Below are 24898 nucleotides of genomic sequence, written 5' to 3' on the forward strand. Positions count from 1 at the left end.
GAACATCAGCTGATAAATGATGAGTCACACACCATCATGTGACACTCTGATGAAGGCGGATGTTTTTTACCAAAACATGTCCGGTAAATAACCTAGAATCCTTGTCTGAGATATTTAAAAAAGAAAGTTTAATGACATTTTAAAATCCATGTTCTTAAAAAAAAAAAAAAAAAAAAAAGGCAACTTCCCTGAGATTGTAGCAGGACAACAGCCCACACATGGAATTTTATATGTCATGATTTCTCTGCTCTGTTTTTATGTGAACATAGTATTTAAGAGAGTGTTGAGTGAAAATAAAATCTTCCGGTGTTTTTGTTAAGATGGGTTCAATATTTAACCTTCTTGAGCGGCACAGACTGGAGTCTTACTACAACCAGTTTCATCAGTTGGGTGTGAAGGATGAGAGGGATTTCTTGGATGGAGTGACGGATGAGGATCTGAACCAGATGGGTAAGAGTGGTGAATGTGAACCAAATTCCAAGTAATGACAGATTTAAGGTTTTGAACATGAACTAATTGAAAATCAATCGATCTCTTGGTCATAAACATGTTACTGCAAATTAATTGTTAGAAAAGAGCATCAGATATGGTTTAAAGAAAACTAATCTATTTCTTAAAATTGGGTAAGACTGATTAACATCACATGAGATGTAACTGTCATGTATTTACCCACAAATCCAAATGCACTTACCTTTGGGATGTATTTGGATGAAAAACCAAATACACCCTGCCTTCAGTTATTTGTATAACCAGTAAGTAAGAATTAAGGGTTAGCCTTAATAATTTGATATATTTGTGAGCAAAAGTTAATTTAACCTATTTTAATCTTTTCTGTGTTTCATAATGATCATGAAATGATGCTGCCTTAGTATTAATAAAGCACTATCTCAGGTAAACTCTTGCACTGTGGTTGTTGAATGAGTGTTCTCAGCCAGGAAGTTATTGTTTGGACATTGTTGTCCTAGGATCCTGTTATCTTTTTGTTTTTTTCTTTTGGATGAAGCTCAGATCACATTTTATGGCAGATAATTGCTGAAAGTCAATTAATTGTGCATTTTGGCTCAGTTTTTTTTCTTTAAAGTCATCTTAATTGCTTTTTAATATTACATGATGTTCATCTGAGACCATACAGTAATTAACTAATTTCAAAACCTGGTAAAATGTGCCATTTATGCTTTAGTTTGATACCTTAATTGACAAAAGCTGTACTTGGTCACATTACTTTCTTTATGAGAGTGAATTTTTTTTTTTTTAATTGGCTTAATGTTTTATAAAAAGGGAATATAAAGTAAAATGTATCTTCACATTATATTACCATAGAACATTTGCTTTATTGCCTTATATGGTCAGGATATGTACCTCCTTATAGCCTTGTTTCTCTCCATCTGAAAGGGATTTTTGATGGTGTCAGAGGTGGCCACTGTAATATGGGGCATGATTTATAGAAGTTTTAAACTATCTCTACCACCACTTTCATGTGAATACATTTTAACATTCACCAAACTTTCCTTTTCACTTTTACAGGCCTAAGTCAGGTGGAAAGGACTCGTTTTTCTACCATGAGAAACTTTATTCAGAGACTCAGAGCTCCACAGCGACAAGTTCAAGCTGTGCCACCTGCTCAGAGATCAATGGAGTTATTCTCCTTGCAGTACACATACCCTAAATGTCCCAAACCAGTATGTATCAAAGGTGAGGTGACTGCTATTGTCTTTGGCCAAGTCATTGACTTGTTCAGTGACCAATGTCACAGCAGTGATGATTCATACTGTTCCAACCAGAGTGATGCATTTGAAATGTCAATGTTACAGATATGGACCCGGAGCAAAACACAGTTGAGGATCTGATGTTACGAATCTGTTATCTTGAAAATGTTGGGAACAACAAAGGAGTCTGTCTCTACTCGGCGGATGGGATGCCCCTGACAGACGACCCCTTCTTCAACACATGTGAGTGCAAAGTCCTGCAGACGCATCAAGTATATTTGGATGTGAGTGAAGTTGAGGGTTGTGTTCTAATCTGCAGAACTAGTTCTGTATGAGGACCGGCAGGCAACACACTGGAAATCACTGGGGGGGAGCAGAGCTGGAGATGGCAGAGTTGAATGTATTAAGATTTTCCTGGCAGTGATAAATATTAAGAACGAGCAGACCAGAGGAACAGCCAGGGGCTGTATGTCTTGGAGATCAAATAAGACAGGCCAGTTTGAGATGGTTTGGACATAAACTGTAGAGGGGGTTGGTGAATGCATCAGTAGACAAATGCTTGAAAGAGCTGTCATGCAGGGGAAAAAAGGGAAAAGCCAAAGAGGAGATTTCTGAATGTGGTGGAAGAGGATGTGCAGTTGGTGTGACAGAAGAAGGTGCAGATGACAGGCATAGATGGAAATGGATGATCTGCTATGGTAACGTGTAAAAGCCAAAAGGACGACCAAGAGAGGTCAGACTTTTATAACACTAACCTCTTCCATGAGGTTACTGAGAGGAGTTGATAGATCTATGATTCAGATTCGATTCAAAAATACTTAAGTAATCCCCGAAGGGAAATGCTAAATTTCAGTAGTTTTTATGATTTCCGTCTCTAGAGATTTTTGTGTGCAGAGTTACAGCTGTGGGCAGGAAGGATGGCGTGGTGACCACCTTGAGAAACTGTTTATTTAATGTCCACCATGAATGAAGATTTAAACTCCAATACAGGCCATGAGATATCCCTTATTCACTGCATGTGGACCTAATTCTGTAATAGCTGCAGGATTCTCACAAGATTAGTTGAGATGGACACTGTTTTACCCTTCTCCTGTGTTCACTGAAACACAAGAAACGGTTCTTTTTAAGTTTACAGTTGCTTTAGTAATACTATGTATCTGTTTGTTTTTTATTGTAGGGTCTTTGAAGGACAGACATCTAGCAAATGGTGCCATGATCTATGCTATATTCACACCGAAAGAAAACCTAAAAGTGGCTCCTCAAATGCCAAAGCAAGAGTATGATGAGATGGATGGAACGGATATCATTCGATGCCACATCATGCTCAAGGTACAACTTGGCTTTAGTGCTCACGATCAGACCAAAGGTACTGTTGTGGGGTTTAATATCAAAATCCATACCAGCACAAACTCAGTGTTCCCACATGAAACGTATCATGTAAAACAGGATATTTGCACACTAAAAAGCTACCTGGGAGTGGAACCCATCACGCTTTTGCCCTGTGAGCAAAGACATCAGTATTTGTAAGGAGAGAAGCATACTCCATACATCCAGTGTGCAGTTGTAGTTTTAAATGTTTTCGTTTTGTGCATGCACATGTCTGGGATGAGCATTTGCTCTCACCTGCTTAACACACACTTTTGAGATTCTGGAGCAGGTGGAGACAATATTGGTAGCCTTCTCACTCCTGATTGGATAATCACTTGTTCCATGCTGTCGTCTAGCGGGACACGTTGGTGTCAACAACTACAGAAGCAGTTCTAGTCATCAGTGTGATACAGATAATGGTGATAGAGTAGTTCCCGTAGTAATTTTTATCCTAAAGTAGTTCATCTATACGGGCTATTTACTATTATCAAAATTGTAAACTATGTTTCATCAAATAAAAGTGTCGACTAGAAAATGTTTTCAATTAGCCAACAAACCTGTGACAAAAGGTCAGAGCAAAGACACGAGCATCTGTGGAGCAGCTGAGACGATGTAAGAAGGATTGAACATATGCACATCACATCTAGGGCTGCAGCTATCGAATATTTAGTAATCGAGTATTCTACTGAAAATTCCATCGAGTAATCGGATAAAACATATTTTTGTTTAGTTAAAGGAGCTTGAGGCTCCTTTTAAGAAATGAGACTCTCTAGCGCCACCCTTCACCACGACGGCCGTGGGGGGTACTGCAGCCAACAGTGAAGCCGGCACGGGAGAATGGGGAGAACGCGCATGCAGCGTCATTTGACGTCACATCCGCAGCCCAGCGCGGGAAATTCGGGACCGAATTGCAGCACATTTTGCAGCACACAGCCTGTTCAAGGCAAAGGAGAGATACACTAGAGGGCTCATTGTTTTTGGTTTGGAACGTTTCATCTGACATTATTACTAGAAAACTTAAAATGTATACAGATTTTTTTCATAAATCCTGCCACAATCCGGCCTCAAGCTCCTTTAAAGAGCAATCGACAGTAGTCATAATTAATAGAAACCTAGCCCTCCACAGGGCTAACATTATGTTAGCAAGGTACTGTAACGTTAATCTCATTAATTAGCGCTACGTTAACTTAATTTTACCTTGTCTCGGGGGACAGTCCTCCGCTCTCGGAGTAAACAGGGTGTCTTTGATGGAGATGCTGCAGCATTGAGGACGTACTGTTGTGGTATGCAAGCGCTGTTTTACAGTGAAGACATGCAACAGTGTTCGCCTTGGTGTCCAGCTTGAAATGCTCCCATACTTTTGACATTTTCTGCCTTTTCTTTTAGTTAAAACCAAACATATCCGCCGCCACTTTCTTCTACCTTTACGTGCGTGGCGTCAGCGCGTTGTGCCGCATTAAACGCAGTTTGGGCGGAATACCAAAATTAAACGATTCCTCGAGGCAGAGAAAATACCTCGATCATTTTTTGTAATCAAATTATTTGAGGAATCGTTTCAGCCCTAATCACATCCATGTGCTTGTGAATGCATTTGTTCACCCAGTGAACACCTGTACCCTCACGAACATACCCTTTTGTTTGCCAATGCTATCGTGTCATTGCAATGCAGAAATGATCTCTAGTTATGGGTTCCATCTCACATGTTCGTAATCTGTTCACATGTTATGTGTGTTCTCTATGCTCATGAGATTTCTGTGAGTTGGTCAAATTTTCCATGTGTGTGAATTTTGAAACTAAACTCTGCATTGTGTTTATTGCTCTAAAAATAGGAAAAACACTTAACATACAAAGTAATGCCTCATAGATACAGATATAAACTACATCCTCTTAAAAATTGCAAAACATGTAGAGAATGTGTTCTCTTTAACCTGTTTGCTCTTGTTAGGGACACTTTGAGCTGATGGTAGACTTTGAAAGTGACACAATAGAGACTGTCAAACTCAAGCTGTCCATTGCAAGTGGAGTCCCAGCACATGTTTTACATCAAAGGTAAGTCGAAGCATTGATTTTTGTGACTCTTGGTAAATTGTTTAACCTTCAAAATGAAGCTGCACTTCTGCTCATTGGTGTGCTTTATTCTTTTTACAGAGGTAAATACTCCAGTGGTGACACACTGAAACAATGTGGAATCTCTGAAGGCTCCACAGTTTCTTTTGCTTTGTCCTCTTTTCCTGTGGAGATGTCACTTGAGACTTTCTACATTAATGACGTTGTGCCTTCGACGTTGCAAACCCTGAAAGGAATCAGTGTGTTCTTGTCTTCATTTTCTGCCATTGTAAGCAATGTTTTATTTTCCTCATTGACCGTTTTCTTTTTCATGTAACACTTCAAAAATCAGGACTCTAGTTTAAGGCCCTGTCCCAATACTCCCCCTAGCCCTCGTTTTCATCCCTACCCCTAAATTTTGCGCGTTCCCGTGAGGGTAGTGGTGTCCCAATTCCTCTTTCCACCAAGGGGTAGTGAAGAAAAGTAGTGTAGTTGCTATGAATCTCTCCCTACGGACGTAGGGATTTCTGATCCTCACTAGGGATCTAGGGACAAAAAAATTTCCCAGAATGCTTTTCATCATTTGCGGACTGAATCCAAAAAAAAAAACATGACGGACATTTCTTATTTTTTTAGTGAATAAAATCAATATTTTGAGTTAGTTTCTGCATAAAAATGCGTTTTGATTACATTTCTAGCGAGAAATATATATTTTCATCAAATATGACAGCTGCGTTTAGCTGCCGCTATGATGGCACAAACTGCTGATTTGCTTCGGCAAGCTTGGTAGCATGATGAGGGATGAGGAAGTGGTGATGGCTAGCTATTGGCTGAGCTGACTGCTACTCAATCATTGAAAATGATTTTATCCCTTGTATATAAATTCTCCTGACATGGTACAAGGAATTCACCCTGCCTCAGTTGTCACCGATGTGAAATTAAAAGATGGAGACTGAAATGTTTGTTTAACCAGGCTGTATATATGTTTATTTCTGTTCTAAAGTTGGATGTTTAACATGGGAGTTAATGAAGATCTGCATGGGATTCAACCCGGAAGTTAGATGTTTTGGGTGGGATCAAGGCGCCACATCGCCTTTGCTTATTTGATCCAACCAGGAAGTGATTGAGGTCACAGTTCCTAAACTGACCTGGGGGCAGGCTCCAAAGAGGGGACCTTGCCTGGAAGGGGCCGAGGATGGAGCTTGGCTAAGCCAGAGGCAGGTTGTACTAAGTGTACATTGGCTAAACTATAGCAGCTTTGGATTATTTCAGTACCCTTCCAAGTGCGAGCACCTTGGAAGCTACTGCCACCTGACCTGTAATTGCAGTCACCTGATTTTCAGCCGTGGCTTTCCTGAAGGAACTGGGAAGCCACGATGGATCATTTCAGGACCTTTCCATGCAGAATTTCTCAGTTATTCATCAGTCCGACTTCCATCACGATAAAAGTATTGCTGATGAATCGACTGTTTAAAATAAAACGGGGATTTCTGTAGGCTAAAGTCATGCACGTGGTGGAAAATGTTTTTCCCCCCTAAGGCCAGTGTCTTACTGTAACATGTTTTAAAATGAATGCTAAAAAGATTCACATTCAAAGCAGCCAGTATTAACAATGAAATCCACTGACCAGAAAAAGCAGTTAATGTCACTATCTGTGCTCTACCCTTAACAGTGAGTTTAACACCCTCTGTCCTGCCCTTTTTATTTCATCTCTTTTCCTTCTAGACTACCATTCCAAGTTCAAGACGCAATAAACTGATTTCCTATATACGGAAACTGACTGGATGTAACCCACTCGCCCAGAGTTTGCATCAGTTACTCTGCAGGAATGAACAGCTGACGAGGAACCAGAAGGTAAACGATATTAGGTGGAGTCAAAGTAACCTTTTATACTTTTTTTTTTTTTTTTTTTTTTTTAAACTAGGTATGTTTACATTTTTTTTTAAAGTTTGATTTGTATGTACAATATATTTTGAGAAGTTGGAGCTGTCCAAAGTAGATGTAGTGAGCACTTGGATTTTGAGGATGTTGTTGCCCTTGGTAGGTACCTTGTGTGGCCCTGAAAAACTGCTGGATAGTGTGTGGTGTTTTTTGTATTTAGGGTGCCGTGGCCAGAACAGTGTGCTACTCTGATATCCCCTCAACTTAGGCTCTTCTACCCTCATCCACCATCAGCAGTGGTGTGTGTTGCACCTTCCATGTTGATCTCATTATTTTATTCAGCTTCTCTCACCTACTTGGTGTTTATTATGCCACATGGATACTATCACATCACAATCAAAACTATTGAGGAATTCTCTCTACCGTAAGCCAATGGGTGTTACAGTTCTAATCTACACAGTAATGGACAACTGGCTGAAAAGAGATAGAAGGTCGACCCTGTTACAGTCCCTGCCTTTAGATTCTACCCGGCACCCCCGAAGACAGAAATGAGCTGAGACGTGCTCAAGCTGCATGTTGGGAGACTCACCTGTTAATGGCAGCTATGCTCTCACTTGTCTTATTTAATCAGAAAAGACGTTTCACGCCTTGCCGAATGGCTCCCAGGCTCTGTTGAATCATTTTAAGTAAATGCTGACTGGACGTTACTTATTAGTAGCTCTGGATTACAGAGAAATGCTCACACATTAGACTTTCAGTTCAGGCTATATTTCTCCCACTGATTTATCAAGGTTTACCAACACAAACGCATCATATTCAAGATTGTCCAGGCTGATGAAGATTCATATCTGTCCATCATACTCAAATTTCAGACCTTGTAAAGTTTCAATTTTCTTATTTATTTCAGACTTGAAATAAATAAGAAATGTATTCATTTTATTTCTTAGCATGACACTGTTCTACTTAAATTATTTTGAATAACATCATTGTGAGTATTATATTCATCGTATCGCATTAATATTTTTGGTAATCTCAGAGCTCTATTCTTGTCATTATGGACAAATAAATCCCTTTTGAAAAGAGGATCAGTCCACTTTTACAGTAGCTAAAATAGTGTATTTGAGATCAGTTTTAGACAAAACCAATGCCATGAATAATTATATAACGGTAGTTGGGGGTTTGGTTAGTCTCTTTGTCCTCTGGTTATGCAATAGATGTAGAATGATTCCTTCAGGGTAATGGTTCTGTTGAAGCTGTATCATTATAATTATATAGAATGGGATCCCATATTCCTCCACATCAATGACTGTTTCATTACCGTTCTGTTGCAGATAGCTGTTATTGAGGGCTTGTACATGCTCTTCAGAGAGCTTTTGCCTCAACAAGGATCAAAGCGAGGGGAAAAATACATCGATGACCTATATGTGTTTGAGAACTCACTGTACTGCTGGGCACACCTCCTGAGCAAAATAAAGGTATAGTCAAAGAGTTTTGAGGTTGATCGTTATTAGGTTGAAACTGTACATGTAATCGGGTGTCTTTGGGTTTAGAGAAAAATTAGCTAGCATTATAAATGTATCACTTTTAATTTTTTTTTTTTACAGAAACAGTGTCAAACAGTGGAGCACGAAGTCTACGCTCCAATTACCCTTCTGTCTGAAAATGGTAACCACTTCTGTGAACCTGTCAGAGTACCGGGAGTACCAGCTGTCTTAGAACGTGCTGATGTCCTCCAGAAAATCAAAGGTAACATTGAAAGGGCTTTAGAAAGCTTCTTTTTGGGAACAATATTGACCTTTCCGGTTTTTTTTTCATTCGGATCTAGGATAATTTGCACATTAGGATAAATGAGAGAAATCCACTGCAACCTTTATTGTGTTGCCCTTTTAAAAACTTGGATAAAGCTCACTGTTCTTAATCTTAAAAACAAGACTGAAATAATTAAATTTGCAGTCAAATGGCGATGCATGCACCCATGGGTGAAAACAGACTGAAAACTGCTATTGTATTAGCTTTTCTCTTACACATTTCTGCATCTTGTATTTGTGGGTGCAGAGTAGCTGATACCAAAGACGACAAAATTATCATCAAGGTGCGTCTGTGTTATCCTCCATCACTCCCCCCCACATTAACATCAGACTGCAACAGTTTGATTTAGGAGGAGAAGAAGAGACCTTTACATATACCGAGCACATTTGCCGACAAAAGGCCTGGGTTTTCCAATCACCCACACACAGGATGCTTCTGGTTAATGAGGATTTATTTTGTTATTGACTACATTTAGTATCAAAGTTAAGATTTTACTGTATTCATACTAGTAGTGAGCCATCTTTTTAAATCACTTTTAGAATAAAAAAGGGCCTTTTCAAGTTAAAATGTCTTATTTTCACTCTTAGGTGAGGGGAAGAAAATTTAACTTTAAAAACTATTTTTTTTTATTTATATTTTTTAGCCTCATTCATTTAAAACAGTAAGGCAAGTATATTTGTGTAGTACATGTACAAGATTGTTCTAAGTGCTTTTACATAAGATATAAAAGTTACATATTAGACAACTTTTTGATTACCATTGATGAACCATTTGATTAAAAGAATTAGATGCAAGCGTGTAAAAAAAAAAAAAAAAATACAAATAAATAAAAGGATAAACTGGTGAAAAGCAAGAAATTACAGTTTGTGCGAGATTACTGAAATGTAGCAGTAAGTTTTCTGATGTTGACGTAAAACAGCTGAGCTTTAGCTGCCCTGATGTATTCTGGGAGTTTGTTCCACAGGTGAGGAGCATAAACACTGTTTGGTTCTAATTCTGGGTACAAAAAGTACATTTGTATTTAATTCTACAACACTTGCTCAGTTTGTAATTTTTAAACCTGCTGTACAGTATGAATAATTTTGACTGACAAATTATTCAGTTTTGGAATAAAAGTGAAAAACATAGAACTTTTGCAATCTTTGGCTCAGAGGTTCCTCTTTCTAAGCAAAAGTAAAACACTCACCTCAGTTCTTTCCACTGCATTATTATACAGCTTAAATGCCTGTCTTGCAGTTTAAATATGAATTGAAGTGTTTTGGTCAAAAGTAAAACTCTAATCTGATATTTTAAGTGATCCAGGTTTAATTATCAAATTTAACTTTAAGTCATGTGCTCTGATGGCTGAGTTAATCTGCTAAAAATTAATGTTATTTGTTTTTGGAAGTGATAGAATTTGCCCTAACAATGCCTTTTGTATTTCTGAATGCTTTTTTTTTTCTTAGATGGTGAAAAAATCCCAAATTGTACCGAAGAGCCTTTGCGAGAAACCTCATTACAGAGGGCCAGTGACATTGAAAAGATCCTTCTCAGCTTGCCTCGACATGTCAGAACATATCCTCTCTGGACTCATCACAACGTGTCTGGTCAAAAGTATGTTGTCGTTTGTTTTTTTTAAATGCATTATTTCCTGTTGTCATAACCATTTAAGAATAGTGGTCAGCCTAGGTTCTGTTAAAATATTGATGCGTAGCACAGATAATACTCAAGTGTTTGGCCACATCTGTAAATGATTAAACTTCTGGCGTTTCAATCAGACCTGTTGCCAAAGGTGTGTAAGATCAAGCCCCGGACTATGCAGTCTCCATTTGCAAACATTTATGCTACAAAATTTGTCATTCAATCAGACCCTGGTCAAAGACTGCAAAGAACCATGGTGCATAAAAATCTAAATTTGTTGAAAAGTGTCACTCCAAACGAGCTGACTTTAAAACGGCACGGGAAAATCCCTCAGACAATAACCGGATTCTTGGCTAAAGATGTAGTGCCAGCGCAATCGTGCAGGCCTTTTAACATACTATAACATTTTTGGCCCGTCTATGCCAGCATGACTGTTCTGCCCACTGTTCAAAGCAAGGACTCTTAAAGACATGCTATAGATTTGGCAGGAAAGAACCAGACTGGCCTGCACAGAGCCCTGATCACAGGTAGATTAGGCACCTTTGGGATCAACTGGATGGTAAACTGCGAGCCAGGTTCCCTTGTCCAACATCAGTGCCCAACCTCAATCTACAGAACGAGTGGGTACTATTGACCACAAAATCATTCAACAATTTTGTGAAAAAGGTATTCCAAGGGTAGAAGTTGTAATGGCTGCAAATGGGGAACTAACTCAATATTAAAGTATTTGTATTTGAAGGCAATGTCATTGCAACCCCTGTTGGTGTCATGGTTAGGTGTTCAAATACAACTAATGTATTTTGGGATGTTCATGTTAAAGAAAACAATATAAACACGCCCTGATAAAGAATACTGTATAAGACGAAGCATGAACACATTAACCTCCTAAGACCGGCGTACATATGTGGACATTACACATTTTGTCTCATATTTAATTCCCTAGCGGGGATCCAAAGCAACGAGGAAAAAAAAAAAATTGCACCAGGTCTCAGGAGGATAAAGATGCTATTTTTATAAATAAATGTTCAACTACTGTTTGGTATCTGAACATTCCTGTTATGACATTGTCTAATACTTATATAAGATCAGTTTGACAATGTTCATGTTCATAAAATCAAAATTATTATTCAAACCCTTACACACAGTCTGACAAGTGTTTTCAACAGTATAATTAAAGCTTACAGGTCGTAAGAGTAGTACGGTGAGAATTTGTCAATTGCTAATTTGTTTCAACTGTGGGAAGTTAAGGGAATGTAAAGCTGTTTTTGAAAGTAAAAGCTACAAACATCAGGATTGACGATGTAATAAAGCTCCCCCATTAACTTCCCAAACTGCACTTCAATGTTTTATGTTATAGTGGCAATTAGCTGTACTTATTTAGGTCTTATCTGCCTCTGTGATCTATTATGCTACTGGCATCTGTCTGATTCACTATCCATCCGTAAATGCCAGTGAAAATTTCCGGGTCTACGCATGGTTTTCAAATGCACTCCCATTTTTGATTGTTCATTTTAGCAGAGGGACGAATTTCAAGAAAAATATATTTACACATTTCTGCTTTGATTTAAAGCTTTGAAGTCAATATCAAGAGGACTTTTGGAAGTATGGTGGAAGGACTCAAAGATTTCCCTTGCCTTAATGTGTGGCCACCTCTACATCTGAAGGATCTGGGATGCCCGGGCCACCTTGTTATGATCACTGAAGGTACTTTGTCAGATTACAATCTGATCATGCATCTCTTTCAATGCAAAGAGTATTTCTGAAGTCTGTGATGTGTTTTAATTTGGATACTTTTTGTTTTTTTCTCCAGACAACCTTGGTATTTACCTATCTAAAGACAAATCAAGTTCTGATATGATCAGGGTGCAAGATTGTCTTGATGGAGAAGAAAAAGTGGTGGATATAAACGTGTTGGCTGCCAAGTGAGTACTAGACTTAATATGGGGCTGGCTCCTGAGGAAATGGACGAATTAAGCATTCACCTCTGGCAATGTGAATGCAATTTATAATCTGACAATTCGGGGGGGAAAAAGTAAATAATACAGAAACGGTAGATGTAGGTCAAACACAGTAGGTCAAGATATGTTTCTATTGCATTTCTTCACAAATGCAAATTAAATTTGCAATAAAGGTACTGCTGCGGAGGGTCGCCGTTCCCATTGAAAGGTAGCACAACTGCATTGTATTAATGAGTCCAAAAACAGCAGGAAACTAGATTTTGATGACTTTAGGTTGACCAGCTACTTTACATACAGTGGTGGCAGAGAAATGCAGATGTGCAACTTTTGCAAATTAGAACTGTTTCCATTACAGGTTCTCTTCTTTGATATTTGTGTTTTGTGCTGACCTCGGGGTAATGGAAACGCAACTCCGGACTGTTAGGCTGTAATTTTAAGAGGTTTCACAAAAAATGGACATTTGCTATTAAGCAATTACAGCCATTTTAAACAAAATTGAAGTGTTTTCACCATTTTTATGTTTGAAATGTAACGCAGGACTGGTGACCACAGAGATGACAAAAAGTTTGTTACAACCAGGACTCCGAAAGAGGCAATACTGGTAATACTTGGGAGATGCTGTGCAATGAGAATTTTACTAAAATGTTGTTTTTTTTTTTTAATAAGCAGTGTAAACCAAGATCCCTTAATTTTTTTTTCTCCCCCCGCATCAGGTTCTGATAGATACCAGCTCTTCCATGGATGAAGAGTGTTACGGAAGTGCAAAGATAAAGAAAATTAATGCTGTCAAAGAGCTCTTTGACAACTTTGCTAGCAGAACCATGGCTTATGATTTCCATCATGTCATTGGCCTTGTGAAGTTTGACTCTATGGTGAAAATCCTCCATACATTTACGGAGAATCTGGAAACGTTCAAGGTACGCGTGGCTTATCAGCTGGGCTGCAATTGTTCCAGTTAGCAGGCGTGGCTTTAGTATTAAGAGTTGCACTCTGTTTAAACTTATAACTAGGTGTTATTTATGCAGGTATTCCTGTTGTGTGTTTATAAACTGTTTCACATTGTATTTTTGTATGGAAACGGTATATACTGAACAGATGTACTTGTACCTCTGTCATACTTTTTACATTTTTGTAGGTGCATTTGCGCAATATAGAGGCAAGTGGATGTACTCTGCTGTACGACGCACTAAGACGAGGTGCTTGTGAGCTTGAAAAAGTCCAGACGAGGTTCCCAGAATGTCGACTCCGCATCATGTGTCTTACTGATGGAAATGACTCTGGGTAAACTCCCTTCTCTCTGCCAGTTTTACCTTTTGAGCTTGACACATGTTGGCATGTACACATTTGCAACTGCTACTTCAGAAAGCACTAACTTGCTTGTTGGATAAATCCATATTTTATCATCACATGTTATCAGTTGTGTAAATCATGAGTTTAACCATTATCCATCATCAAGAATATCTTGAATAGAGAACTTATTTACCTCTTGAGTCAAAAATGTCACTTTTTTCTTTTTGACACACTTCTGTATTCATTTTGTTGTAGATCATCAATAGAGGCGGCTGCTGTTACAGCCAAATTGCTCAAATTGAACATCATTATGGATTCGATTCTCCTTGGAAATGTAGAGAACAACATGCTGCATGGGATCAGCAGCGCAACAGGTAAAACTTCCGTTTAATTACCAGATTGATTGGTATGAAACTATATAACTAAGCGGTACATCAGTAATTTCGTAAGGTCGAAGGACTTTTTTTTTTTTTTTTTCCCCGATGGTCAGGTGGACCATTTGGTTATTACAACAGTGCACCACCAAAAAACTGGATCAGCATACTTTTGCCTTGCATATCCTTAGTTATAAAACTATCTGTGTGTGTACTGAAAAAAATCCTTTTAACTGAAATAACTAAAGATTTTTTTAATAAAACTATAACAATGGAATTGCAGACAATAACTTTTTTTTATTTTTTATTTCATACTTTTTATTGTTTTTCTTTAATTACTTGAAGGAAGTGGGAATTGTTGTACTGTATGGTATTGTTGATGGGACTCTTTCATCCTAGGGTTGTTTTGTGGGGGGATCAATATCTGTTCTGTATCCTCAAAAACTGATACTAACCAATTTTTCAAAATGAAAACTACTGAGCTTTATTAGAAGTCAGGTTCATGACTAGATATGATTTAAGGGATTTTGTGTTTTTCAAACTTTTGTTCTTTATATCGTTCCTCATCAAGGAGGTTGCTGTTTCAAACCAGAGACAGCCAAAGATGGTTTGAAACTCTTTGAAGTCGAGACAGTTCTGTCTCTGGAGCAGAGGAAACCCAAGACAAAACTTGACCCATCTTCCATCTCTGAGGTTAGTTAACTGACTTATTTCAGAGGGCAATTCAGAATTGATGATCAGGTAACCTAACACCTTGTCCTCACATCTTTTGTGATATTTTTGTTCTTTTATAGTCCACGTTAACGGGTATCTTTGCTACTCATGGATATGATGAATATCCAGAAACATCCTTGCCAAGCCAGATAAACAGCAAAGTGACCATGACAGAGAGGTGACGGTGAAAAAATAATTGAACAATAATTTTCTCTCAAATAACTTCTTTTTTTTTATCTCGCTTTCAACCTTTATAATTTGCATATGTTTAATGAAGTTTACCAGACTGTGAATATTAAACATGTCCTTAAACAATTATTACAATATAGTAGCAAACTGTATTTGTTTTTCTTAACGGATATTAATTTTGTGGGTAGATTTGTGCTTTCTTAACACTTACAGTTTGCTCTCATAAGCGCACTTAATATTCGAAGCATTAATTTCCTTTAAAACAGTGCCCTGAAAAAGAGGATTCAGGAGTCAAAAGATGGGCGATTCATGGAAAAGGATAAACGTATCCTGGAGGAGCTCAAGAGTCTGCACTGTGACCCACATCCCTTCTTTAGGGTCTTTCCGTCGGAGTCAGACTTCAGTACGTAACACGGCCTCTGAACTGTTTGATCTCTTTGTCGAAAATATTATATTTTTATCTGATTCTTCTATACATTTATACCACCCTCTGCAGAGTAGCTTTGCACTTAGTTTCTGCAGCTGAACAGATAACAAAATAAATGTGCTCATTCATGTAAAATATTAACACACTGGTTATACATACAAAAAGTAATATATATATATTTTTTTTTTCATATATATAAAGCATTCTGGAGGATCGCCATGCAGGGCCCACCTGAAACCCCATATGAGAAGGGCGTGTTTGAGCTGTACTGCCAGTTTGGTCCTGACTATCCTGTGAAGCCTCCACTCCTTCGCTTTGTCACACATGTATCCTAAATGGAGAGAAAATAACGAACATATTTCATGGCATTGTAATCTTTCTATGTTAGTGTTGTGTAATGACAATTTGCAGTACTTTGCAAAAGTTTTGAGTGGATATGACGAAATGCTTTTTAATCGCTTAACAAAATGCAAAGTGAGAAAACTGACGGACAATCTAAGATCGGTTTTTGGTGTTCAGTTCAATTCAGTTCTTCTTCAAGGTAGTCAGGTGTGTGGTCACTTCTACCAAACAGGTCCTGTTAACCATCAGTTCACGTAGGCTGAAACTGACTGAAAAAGAAAAGGCTGTGTCGGTTTAACACTAGTAGGGGAACAAGTTCTACAAAGATGATACAAGATAATTATACTGCATCAGGAAGGTCTCTCCCGGATTTCAAAGCAGATGTGTTGTTTGAGCTCATCTGAAAGAGGCACAAAGAGATGGGTAACGCTGATGTCCGTTGAACCAGTGTTCGTCCAAGGTATTGTTAGGTCTTTCAAAATCAAAAAATGTCCAGAAGTGCCTTCGGTTCAGACCTTGCAGGACCCAGGTACATCCATCTGTGTTTCAGAGAGTTTTGGCTAAAGGTGGTATTTATGGGAGAATTGCAGTGAAAAAGCCCACAAAGCCAAATAATTGTCAAGTATGAACAAAAACATTGAACTATTTAGTTGTATCCACAAACGTTTTCCCACAGAGTGACCGAGTGGTACCATAATGAGTGTCTGCAGGCAACAGTAAAGCATGGTGGAGGATCCTTGCAATGTCTAGGGATCCATTTCTCCAAAGGGAGTTGCGTATTTGTTCAGAATTCAATGTATCCTCAATGCAGGCAGAAGCTCCAAACGTACATAACTCCCTTCAGAAACTTACAAGAACAAGCTAACCTCACAAAAACATGCAGCAGTCCTGGGCTACACACTGATCCCTCTGGCCAGCGGGGGCGTCAGATGGGGTGGGGAGGATCTGGCCGGAATAACGTGACCCTTCCGCGCTACGTCCGGCCGGAGAAGCCCCACCCTGTCTGGTGAACAGAAGCGGCCTGTTCACTCAAGTAAGGAGGAGACCTGAGCTCAGTGCAGGCATCCCGGGGTTGGTAGAGGGAGCAATGCCCAGGACTGACTTAGGTAGGAGCGCTGGGTGAAAAGAAAATCTGGAATAAAAATAAATATTTAAAAAAAAACTTACAAGAACTGATGCCTTTTTGTAAAGCAAGGTGTTCATTTATTTTTTCTTGGATTGCGTTGCATTTTGTAAGTAATAATACATTTTATATTTGATGGTGAATCCTTAACTGACAACAGGTTTATCACTGCAACGTCAACAGCGTGGGCCGCATCTGCCACAATATATTTGACCGCAACTACAATGCCCATATTACCATGAAGGAGATCTTTGACGCTGTGTATGGACTTCTCATCATCCCTGAACCAAATGATCCGCTGGACAGGTGAGATATGGCATAGACGCAATATATATTGTTAAAATATCCTTTATGCCATCCCCTTTTTTTTTTTAAATTTTATTTACTAATTCAAAACTCATGATCAATTTTTTATATATATATACACACACACACAAAAATAAAAAACATTAAAGGAGCTTGAGGCTGTTTTTTTTTATTTGCAAAATGTAATGCAAGTCGGTCCCGATTTTCCCGCGCTGGGCTGTGGATGTGACGTCACATGACGCTGCATGCACGTTCTCCCCGTTGTCCTGTGCCGGCTTCACTGTTGGCTGCAGTACCCCCAACGGCCGTCGTGGCGATAGAGAGTCTCATTTCTTAAAAGCAGCCACAAGCTCCTTTAAAAAAAAATATATATATATATATATTTTTTTTATTTATTTATTTTTTTTTTTAAATGTAAAGCACTTTATACATAATGTGTATCTTACCAAAGTTTCTGACCATTCCCTGCTTGAAGCCACAATATATAATCAAAAACCCAGATACTTAATTTATCATTTATTTATTGATTTGAATAATGAGCACAATCTGATCAAGCCTCGGAACTATTAAAATGCCTCCCATCATTGTAACTAAATATACAGGCCATACCACAGTAAATTGGAAATGGATTATCACAACGGCTACGAAAAGGCAAACTTTTTTTTTTTTTTTAAATCTTTACAGTTCACTTTTTTTTTTTTTTTTTTTTTTATCAGATGCTTCCTATTAAACACCAGTCGTGAGTTGTTGGGGGTTTTTTTGTTTCATTTTGATGACATGTTTGGAGTCTTTTGACGTTTATACTCAACTTTTGGCTGAAGAATTCCTGACGAGCCGTGAGACGTATGAACAAGAAGCCAGGAAACACACCGAAGAACATGCTGGGAAGTCATTAGATGACATTGAAAAGGTAAATTAGAGTGGTGGTGGTGTAACACAAGTGCTTTGGGATAGTGTTTACTTTCCATACTTTTTTTTTTTTTTTTTTTTTTTTTTTTTCTCTTCTAGGAACTGGTGGATCCAGTGCAACAGTTCATACCCCAGCACCTGATCTGTCCTCTCACCAAGAAGATGTTTGTTGATCCTGTGAAAACAATCTATGGCACAGTGTACGAGCGCAAGGCCATCGAGGAACATCTCAAACAGTACGTTAAGGCTGTCGCAGTGGTTTCTATTCTTTTGCAGTTTATTAACATGCATCTAAAGGTGATGAAAGCATAAAAGTTTAGTCATCTGGGTTATGTTATGATTGCAAAGTGTAACCACGATTCTTATTTTGACTTTTTTTTCCCCCCCCAGACACCAGTATGATCCGATGGCCGGCCCAGGACATGAGCTTGAAATGTGCTACATGATGGCAGATCGAGACATGAAGAAAATGGTGATGGATCATCGATCTCGACAAATTCAGTGAATCTGCGGAGAACGGCTTGAATTTGCAACTTCCGTCTTTTAATTTAGGCCAGTGTGAAATAGTTGAAAAGGAGTGACTCATGCATGTTAATGCAAACTGGTTGTTTGGATTCGTTTTTGATTTAATTTTTTTGGTTTGCGGTTTTAATTCCACACAAACTATGTTATGGTTAAGTTGATCAACAATATCAGTATGACGTTACATGTTTGATACCATACATAGTGGTATACATGACAAACAAATAAAAAATGTTCCCCCCTTTTTTCTTTTTTTTTTTTTACATTGACTAAATATTTTTTTCCATATACAGTTTTATCTAAAATTTTAATCTTTTTTTTTTAAATTGTATGTTTGAGTTCAGAATAAAGAGTGTATTCTCTTCAGTCTTAAATATTTTGGACACATTTACAAGCTTTTTTGTTTTTTTTTTAAGCCACTCAGCATTTTACTTTACCAAATGCAGATATTTTCCAATTATACATATGTAGATTTGAACTTTTAATTATTTGTTCTAAATCGGGATCATTTAGATTTCCACTTGTATCTGTAAATTGATATGCTGCTGAAACTAAGTAATTTCTAGGCTCTTACATTTTACTCGCAAGATAAAGACTTTTGCAGTTACTCAACTGCGAGAAGAATATTTGATAAGTATCCTTGAAAAGATTAAATAAAGTCTTTATCACTTTATTAGTGTTAAATAATCTAATACAGACGCTTAAGCATACTTCTACTGGCGTCTTTGGAGTCGCAAGTTTTTAGACTGCAGAGGGAATAACACCCACAGGCACTGGAGGTAACCGATTTGGGATTTTCTTAATGGATGTGTCTCATTGCAGGGTTTACGGCCCTGAGAAAACGTATTCCATAGTTATGTATCCTGAAAGAGTTATTTATAACACGCATGAGAAGGCCATAGACTATAAACAAGACACCCAATCTTAATAAACATGATGTTTTTACGTCACGTCGTTTAAAGGAAGTACGTTCCTCTCGCCATCAACTTAAAAGATGGCTATAAAACAAATGTGACGGGGGCATCTCATAAGTCTACAAATTACTTTTAAAAGGCCAACTGTTGTTTTTTTGTTAAGATAATAGTTAATTTCAAGTTTGTACGCCTCCATGCTGAGTGAGCTTCGTGAGCCCTCGCATTGATGCGCTTTTACTTTGAAAACGGATACCGGAAGTACTCGACAGTTGAGTTAAAGGCTGAAGTGCAGGTTGGGCTGGAATCAGCGATTAGTTCATGTGGACGCAGAAAGCAGGTGAGAGGTGATCTTTCAAACATGTTTTTAGTTTTAGTTATACTTTAAACTGGAGCTCTTAAGTCGTTGAAATGCGAAAGCTGGCAGCCGTGTCAAAAACAAAAGCTTGAAAAATACATTTTCAGATTTTGTGAATATTTCTGGGGAAGATTTACGGTATGATTGAAGCAATTTAAATACTGTGATTTATGTTTCTGCTGTCACGGCACCATTTGTATTTTGTTTTTGTTTGGATTGTGCCATAACACTAACTGTGCTCCGAAATACTAAGTCGCTTTGGATAAAAGTGCTAATTTAATGCAATGGAATGCGCCTACTTAACTACTTAACTGTAGTCTACTATAGTTATAAAAATAAAAAAAGATGCATATTAAAATCTGTGTATGTGTAGAACTCTTTTACTTTAACTGCATGTTTGCTGAAAAGAGTCCACTATTGTAGAGATAGCCTGCCTTTCCTGATAAACCTGTTTACGCTTGTTTTATGGGAAGTGTAGTTGGTGAAACTCCTACCTGTTTCAAGCCCCATGACTGTTTCCTTGGGAGGGTTCAGGTAATCAATCACATTTTATTTGTATAGCACCTTTCATCCAGGTACATGAAATACAAAGTGCTTAACAATTTGACTGAAAAATAAGCATAATGAAAACACAAATAAAAACTGGGAAACCAATGCACACTGGTATACAATATAGTTAATTAAAATGAAATAAAAAATAATCAGTCCACAACAATAAAATATAATAAAACATTACAAGAAATAGATAAATAAATAAAACAAATACCTCTAAAAAATGTTAAACATAATAAAACTATAAAATTTGATGCTACATAAAAGCCAGACCAAAGAGATGAGTTTTTAGTCTACGTTTAAAAATGTCCACATTTCCAGCTCCTCTCAGATCTCAGCAGGCTGTTCCACAGTTTTGGAGCATAGTGGCTAAAAGCAGCATCACCAAATGTTTTAGTTCTACTCTGTGGAACAGCTAGAAAGGAAGAACCAGAGGATCTGAGTTCTTTCCTGGTTCATAGAATAAAAACATCTCTGAAATATACTCTGGTGCAAGCCCATGTAGCGCTTTATAAACTAATTAAAGAACTTTAAAATCAACACGAAAACTTACAGGTAGCCAGTGTAAGGATTTTAAAATGGGCCTTATGTGTGCTCTCCTTCTGGTCTGAGTCAGAACTCGCGCTGCAGCGTTTTGAACCAGTTGCAGCTGATTGATGGTATTCTTGGGTAGACCAGTAAGAAGAGCATTACAGTAGTCTATCCTGCTAGTTATGAAGGCATTAGTGCATTAGTCTCTCCGTGTTGCTCAGAGAGAGAAACGTCATCAGGAGACACGGCCACATAGGTAAGGAATGGTGTCACCACTAGTTCAGAGCTTGCTCAACAATGGCAGCAGGTGGGTGTGAATACATCTGCACTGGTCTGCACCCACTGTGAGGTTCAGACTTTTAGACTGCCTAGTATGAAGAAGGGAATTATTAATCACATCTCTCTAAGACAAACATCCAGGACAGTCTGAAGCTATGCAACAAAAAAGAAGCACATATTGGGCAGCTTAAAACTTGTGTAAAGTTGTTTCATCTGTTGAAGCACCCTTCCTGATTGTCTGCGGAGAAAAAGATCAGTGTTATAAGTCCTCTATGATGTCAGCAGTGTTTGGGATTTTTTCATCCTTTTTCATCTAAAGGAGTTAGTTACAGTTCTACCCCCAAAAACTGCCATAAAATGTTCTCCAATAATCCCAATAATCCAGGAGCTGTTTGATGATGATCCGTGCATCTCATAGTAGAAATGATGAATTAGCTTGGAGATCATGGCACTGAAACTTGGAAACAAAATCTTAAAGCCACGGAGAACCTGTGGTCATACCTTAAACGGCCATGTGATCTACTTGTGTAACTTGTGATTGAAGCAGCTACAAAACAAAATTAAACAAAGAGAACAAGAGAAGGATGCATGGTTTTGGGCCAGCCTGATGGTAGTTGGGAGTTATTTCTACAATCTGTATCAGTTAACTGTTAGTCTTTTTTTTGTAAGATTTGAAAAGCCAACGGCATCACAGTTACAGACATGAATTTCTATGCATGTGTATGAATGAATGAATGAATGAATGAATGAATGAATGAATGAATGAATGAATGAATGAATGAATGAGTTTTATTTTTGTGTCATGTCCGAAGACCCATCCCTTACAGGATTATAAGACACCAGAAACAGAAAATCATCAATATACAATATCACATTCACTTAATTGGGAGCTACACAATGTACACCAGAAAAACAAAATAAATAAACCAAATTAAAAAATAAATACAATAAAAATACTTAATATTTCTTTCTCCCCAACAAAAACCAGAATGGATATTTTCACATATGTTACTTTTCTTAATTTATCGCACGCTTTCTCTAAATAGTCAGCAAGTGCAAATACTTTATAATCAAAAATCCATTTGAGCCTCTCAGCATCAGTTACCCACATCAAATCCAAATTCTTACCCCCTATCAAATAATTTCTGACGCAACTCATGATACAAAGGACAATAAAATACAAAATGGAACTCATTTTCAATATCATTAATATCACAGTAAGGACAAATCCGCTCTTCTTCTGGGACCCCCTGATAACGTCCCGTCTCAAGGTGCAGAGGCAAGATTCCAGAACGGATTTGGGCACATAGTGATCGTTGTCTTTTAGATAACGAGGCACAAACATACTTTTCACAGCTATAACAACTTTTTATCATACTAAATATTCTTAATTTTGGTTTGGTTTGTGTATGTGTTTTTTCACCAGAGAGATGTGGTGGGTTCTGTGGGTGCTTGCCACCTTAGTGGCTCTCTTCTGCAGTCTGGATGTGTGGTACTTCCTGCGGGTGGCTGTGGTGGTGGTCCGGGCCTGGTTTCAACCTCCGGTCTGGGACGTCACGGCAGAGCAGCTCCTAACAGGCCGGGTCACTCCACATGACATCGACATGTGCCACATGAACAATGCTCGCTACCTGCGGGAGTGTGACTTCGCCCGCTTCTCCCTCTACACGCGTAATGGTGTGTTCAAGGCGCTGCGAGCCCTCGGCGCTTCCATCGTCATGGGGGCCACCACCATCCGGTACCGCAGGCCTTTGTGCATAGGAGAGGGTTACGAGCTGCGAAGTCGGATTGTCACGTGGGATGATAAAGCCTTTTTTCTGGAGCAGAGGTTTGTTTCGACGAAAGACGGGTTGGTGTGTGCTGTTATGTACTGCAAGCAGAGCATCATACGCAGCAGCCCAGACAAGATCATGCAGCATTTGTGTAAAAGGAAGGTAAGAAAGGAAAAGGGTGCCTCACCACAGATGTATACTGATAGAATAAACACCTTGACTAACCCTACTGAAGAAAATTGAACTATTGGTTTGGTTCCTTGCAGGTGGAGTGCCCCGAGTTTCCAGAGGATCTTCAACACTGGGTCAACTTCATCTCAGCCAGCAGCCAGGCCCTTCGAGCTGAGAGTGGGCTGGAGGAGAAGAACAAATAAGGGACTGTACAAGCATACTGCTAGTACTTGCTTTGTAAAAACAGACAGATTGTGAGTCCAAGAATCAAGATCTTGGGACTGAGACATTTACTTTCTTTTTACAACTACTTGAGCAATACACTGTTGTGCCTACTCTTTGCACTAAAGGTACAATTTGTACAACTAAGCTGTTCTTGGACCCCAATGTTTACAAATATGGACTGTGAGAATTACTATGCATTGTATTGTTTTCAGAGGTAGAAAATGTTGTTAAATAAGTTTTCTCATATAATTGAAAAGTGTGGACTAACTGAATTTTTTCCTCTTTAAACAATAATAAAAAATAAAAAATCTGTCTGCGTTTGGGTTTTTACTTTACCCAAGTGACCACAATACAAATCAATCCTAAAGGTTATAAATGAGGAGAACCCACCACATTTTCCTTTTACATGTTTTTATAAGGTGGAAATGAATACTTTTGCAACTTTCTCTTTATTGGTGATTTCAAGTTTTTTCCAACAATAAAGGAAGTAAAAAATAAATAAAAAAATAAAAGTAAAAACAAAATAAGAGAACAAACAGGTTGACTTAGAGCATACATTAATAAAAAAAAAAAACAGGATTTTACATTCACACAGTCAATGAGTTACATTCCACAGAATATAAAGTCCACCTTTCCCAGTATTTTATATACTGCTCAGCCTGTAATCTTAAGGAGGAGGTCAGTTTTTCCATGCGACGTATATCCTCAACTATTGTGGTCCAGTCGTCCTTTGATGACAGATTTGTCTGCAGCCATTTCAGTGTAATGGCCTTCTCGCTCGCAGCCGAGAGCACTTTATAGAGGTAGTTGTCCTGGGCCATAATAACCATTATGTGCCCACTGCCTAAATCGGCGATCGCATATCTAAACCTCACGGTATAAACTCTGAGTCATATGCCACCCACTTCAGTATTCTTGCATGTTTCTCAAGGTGAAGCCTTTTACAGTTTTTAAACCACGACCTCAAAGCAACTCTAGTCCATTGGTTTAACTTGTCTAAGTAAGGGTAATGGTGTTGGCAGTTACCTAATATTGACTCATTTAAAACGAATACTTAAAAGACAGATGTATCAAGAACATGATAGTGAATAACAGAATTAACCAAGCAGCCAAACACAGAACACACCCAATTGTATGCAGTGATTTATTTATTTTTTGCTCTCAGAACAGAGTCATCAACCAGTCTGACCATCATTATTACTGTACTAAACTAAACAGGTACGATTTGACCAGGTACACACCCAGCAATCGTTAACCTCCTCATTGTCTACCAGGAGTGGGGTTTGAACCCACGAGAGCATTTGCTCATTGGATCTTAAGTCCAACGCCTTAACCACTCGGCCATCCTGGTTGTATTCCTGACTCATAATTGCTTCGAAATGTGGAAACATACAAGTATGTGTGTGACAATAAAAATGATCATTCTTGTGTATTTTAAATTTTTCTTTTTATTTAAATTGAAAAAAATATATGAGTTTTGAATTAGTAAAACAAATGGCCTAATTTCTAATGGGT

At 38.2% G+C, this 24898-nt stretch overlaps 3 protein-coding genes and 1 non-coding gene across 5 annotated transcripts; 3 read left to right on the forward strand and 1 right to left on the reverse strand.

Moving 5' to 3' along the window:
* The first annotated feature begins 1638 nt into the window (after window positions 1-1638).
* LOC133452224 (uncharacterized) lies at window positions 1639-9061 on the forward strand. The gene is made up of 9 exons (XM_061731444.1): window positions 1639-1692; window positions 1812-1949; window positions 2884-3035; window positions 5020-5123; window positions 5223-5409; window positions 6846-6974; window positions 8333-8476; window positions 8606-8747; window positions 9057-9061. Exons 2-9 carry the CDS (start codon window positions 1814-1816, stop codon window positions 9059-9061), a joined length of 999 nt encoding a protein of 332 aa, XP_061587428.1. The 5' UTR covers window positions 1639-1692; window positions 1812-1813.
* On the forward strand, window positions 8412-18634 carry LOC133451986 (uncharacterized). Its single transcript, XM_061731163.1, has 17 exons — window positions 8412-8476; window positions 8606-8747; window positions 10256-10403; window positions 12001-12134; window positions 12241-12352; window positions 12926-12989; window positions 13102-13305; window positions 13524-13669; window positions 13934-14052; window positions 14624-14745; window positions 14847-14944; window positions 15222-15358; window positions 15584-15708; window positions 17008-17150; window positions 17958-18063; window positions 18162-18298; window positions 18453-18634. Exons 4-17 carry the CDS (start codon window positions 12035-12037, stop codon window positions 18565-18567), a joined length of 1728 nt encoding a protein of 575 aa, XP_061587147.1. The 5' UTR covers window positions 8412-8476; window positions 8606-8747; window positions 10256-10403; window positions 12001-12034; the 3' UTR covers window positions 18568-18634.
* Window positions 18635-19759: 1125 nt separating this feature from the next.
* On the forward strand, window positions 19760-23693 carry LOC133451987 (protein THEM6-like). 2 transcript variants are annotated; one of them, XM_061731165.1, is made up of 3 exons: window positions 19760-19835; window positions 22642-23149; window positions 23254-23693. In XM_061731165.1, exons 2-3 carry the CDS (start codon window positions 22646-22648, stop codon window positions 23359-23361), a joined length of 612 nt encoding a protein of 203 aa, XP_061587149.1. In that variant the 5' UTR covers window positions 19760-19835; window positions 22642-22645; the 3' UTR covers window positions 23362-23693. The 2 variants fall into 2 exon arrangements, with proteins under 2 accessions (XP_061587149.1, XP_061587148.1); XM_061731164.1 differs by lacking the exon at window positions 19760-19835 and adding an exon at window positions 20347-20387.
* A 958-nt stretch (window positions 23694-24651) lies between these two features.
* On the reverse strand, window positions 24652-24734 carry trnal-uaa (transfer RNA leucine (anticodon UAA)). The gene has a single exon. It is a non-coding gene; the product is annotated as a tRNA-Leu (tRNA).
* Window positions 24735-24898: the final 164 nt, after the last annotated feature.

Source organism: Cololabis saira, chromosome 10 (assembly GCF_033807715.1).
Source record: "Cololabis saira isolate AMF1-May2022 chromosome 10, fColSai1.1, whole genome shotgun sequence".
In the NCBI taxonomy this organism is placed as follows: domain Eukaryota; kingdom Metazoa; phylum Chordata; class Actinopteri; order Beloniformes; family Belonidae; genus Cololabis; species Cololabis saira.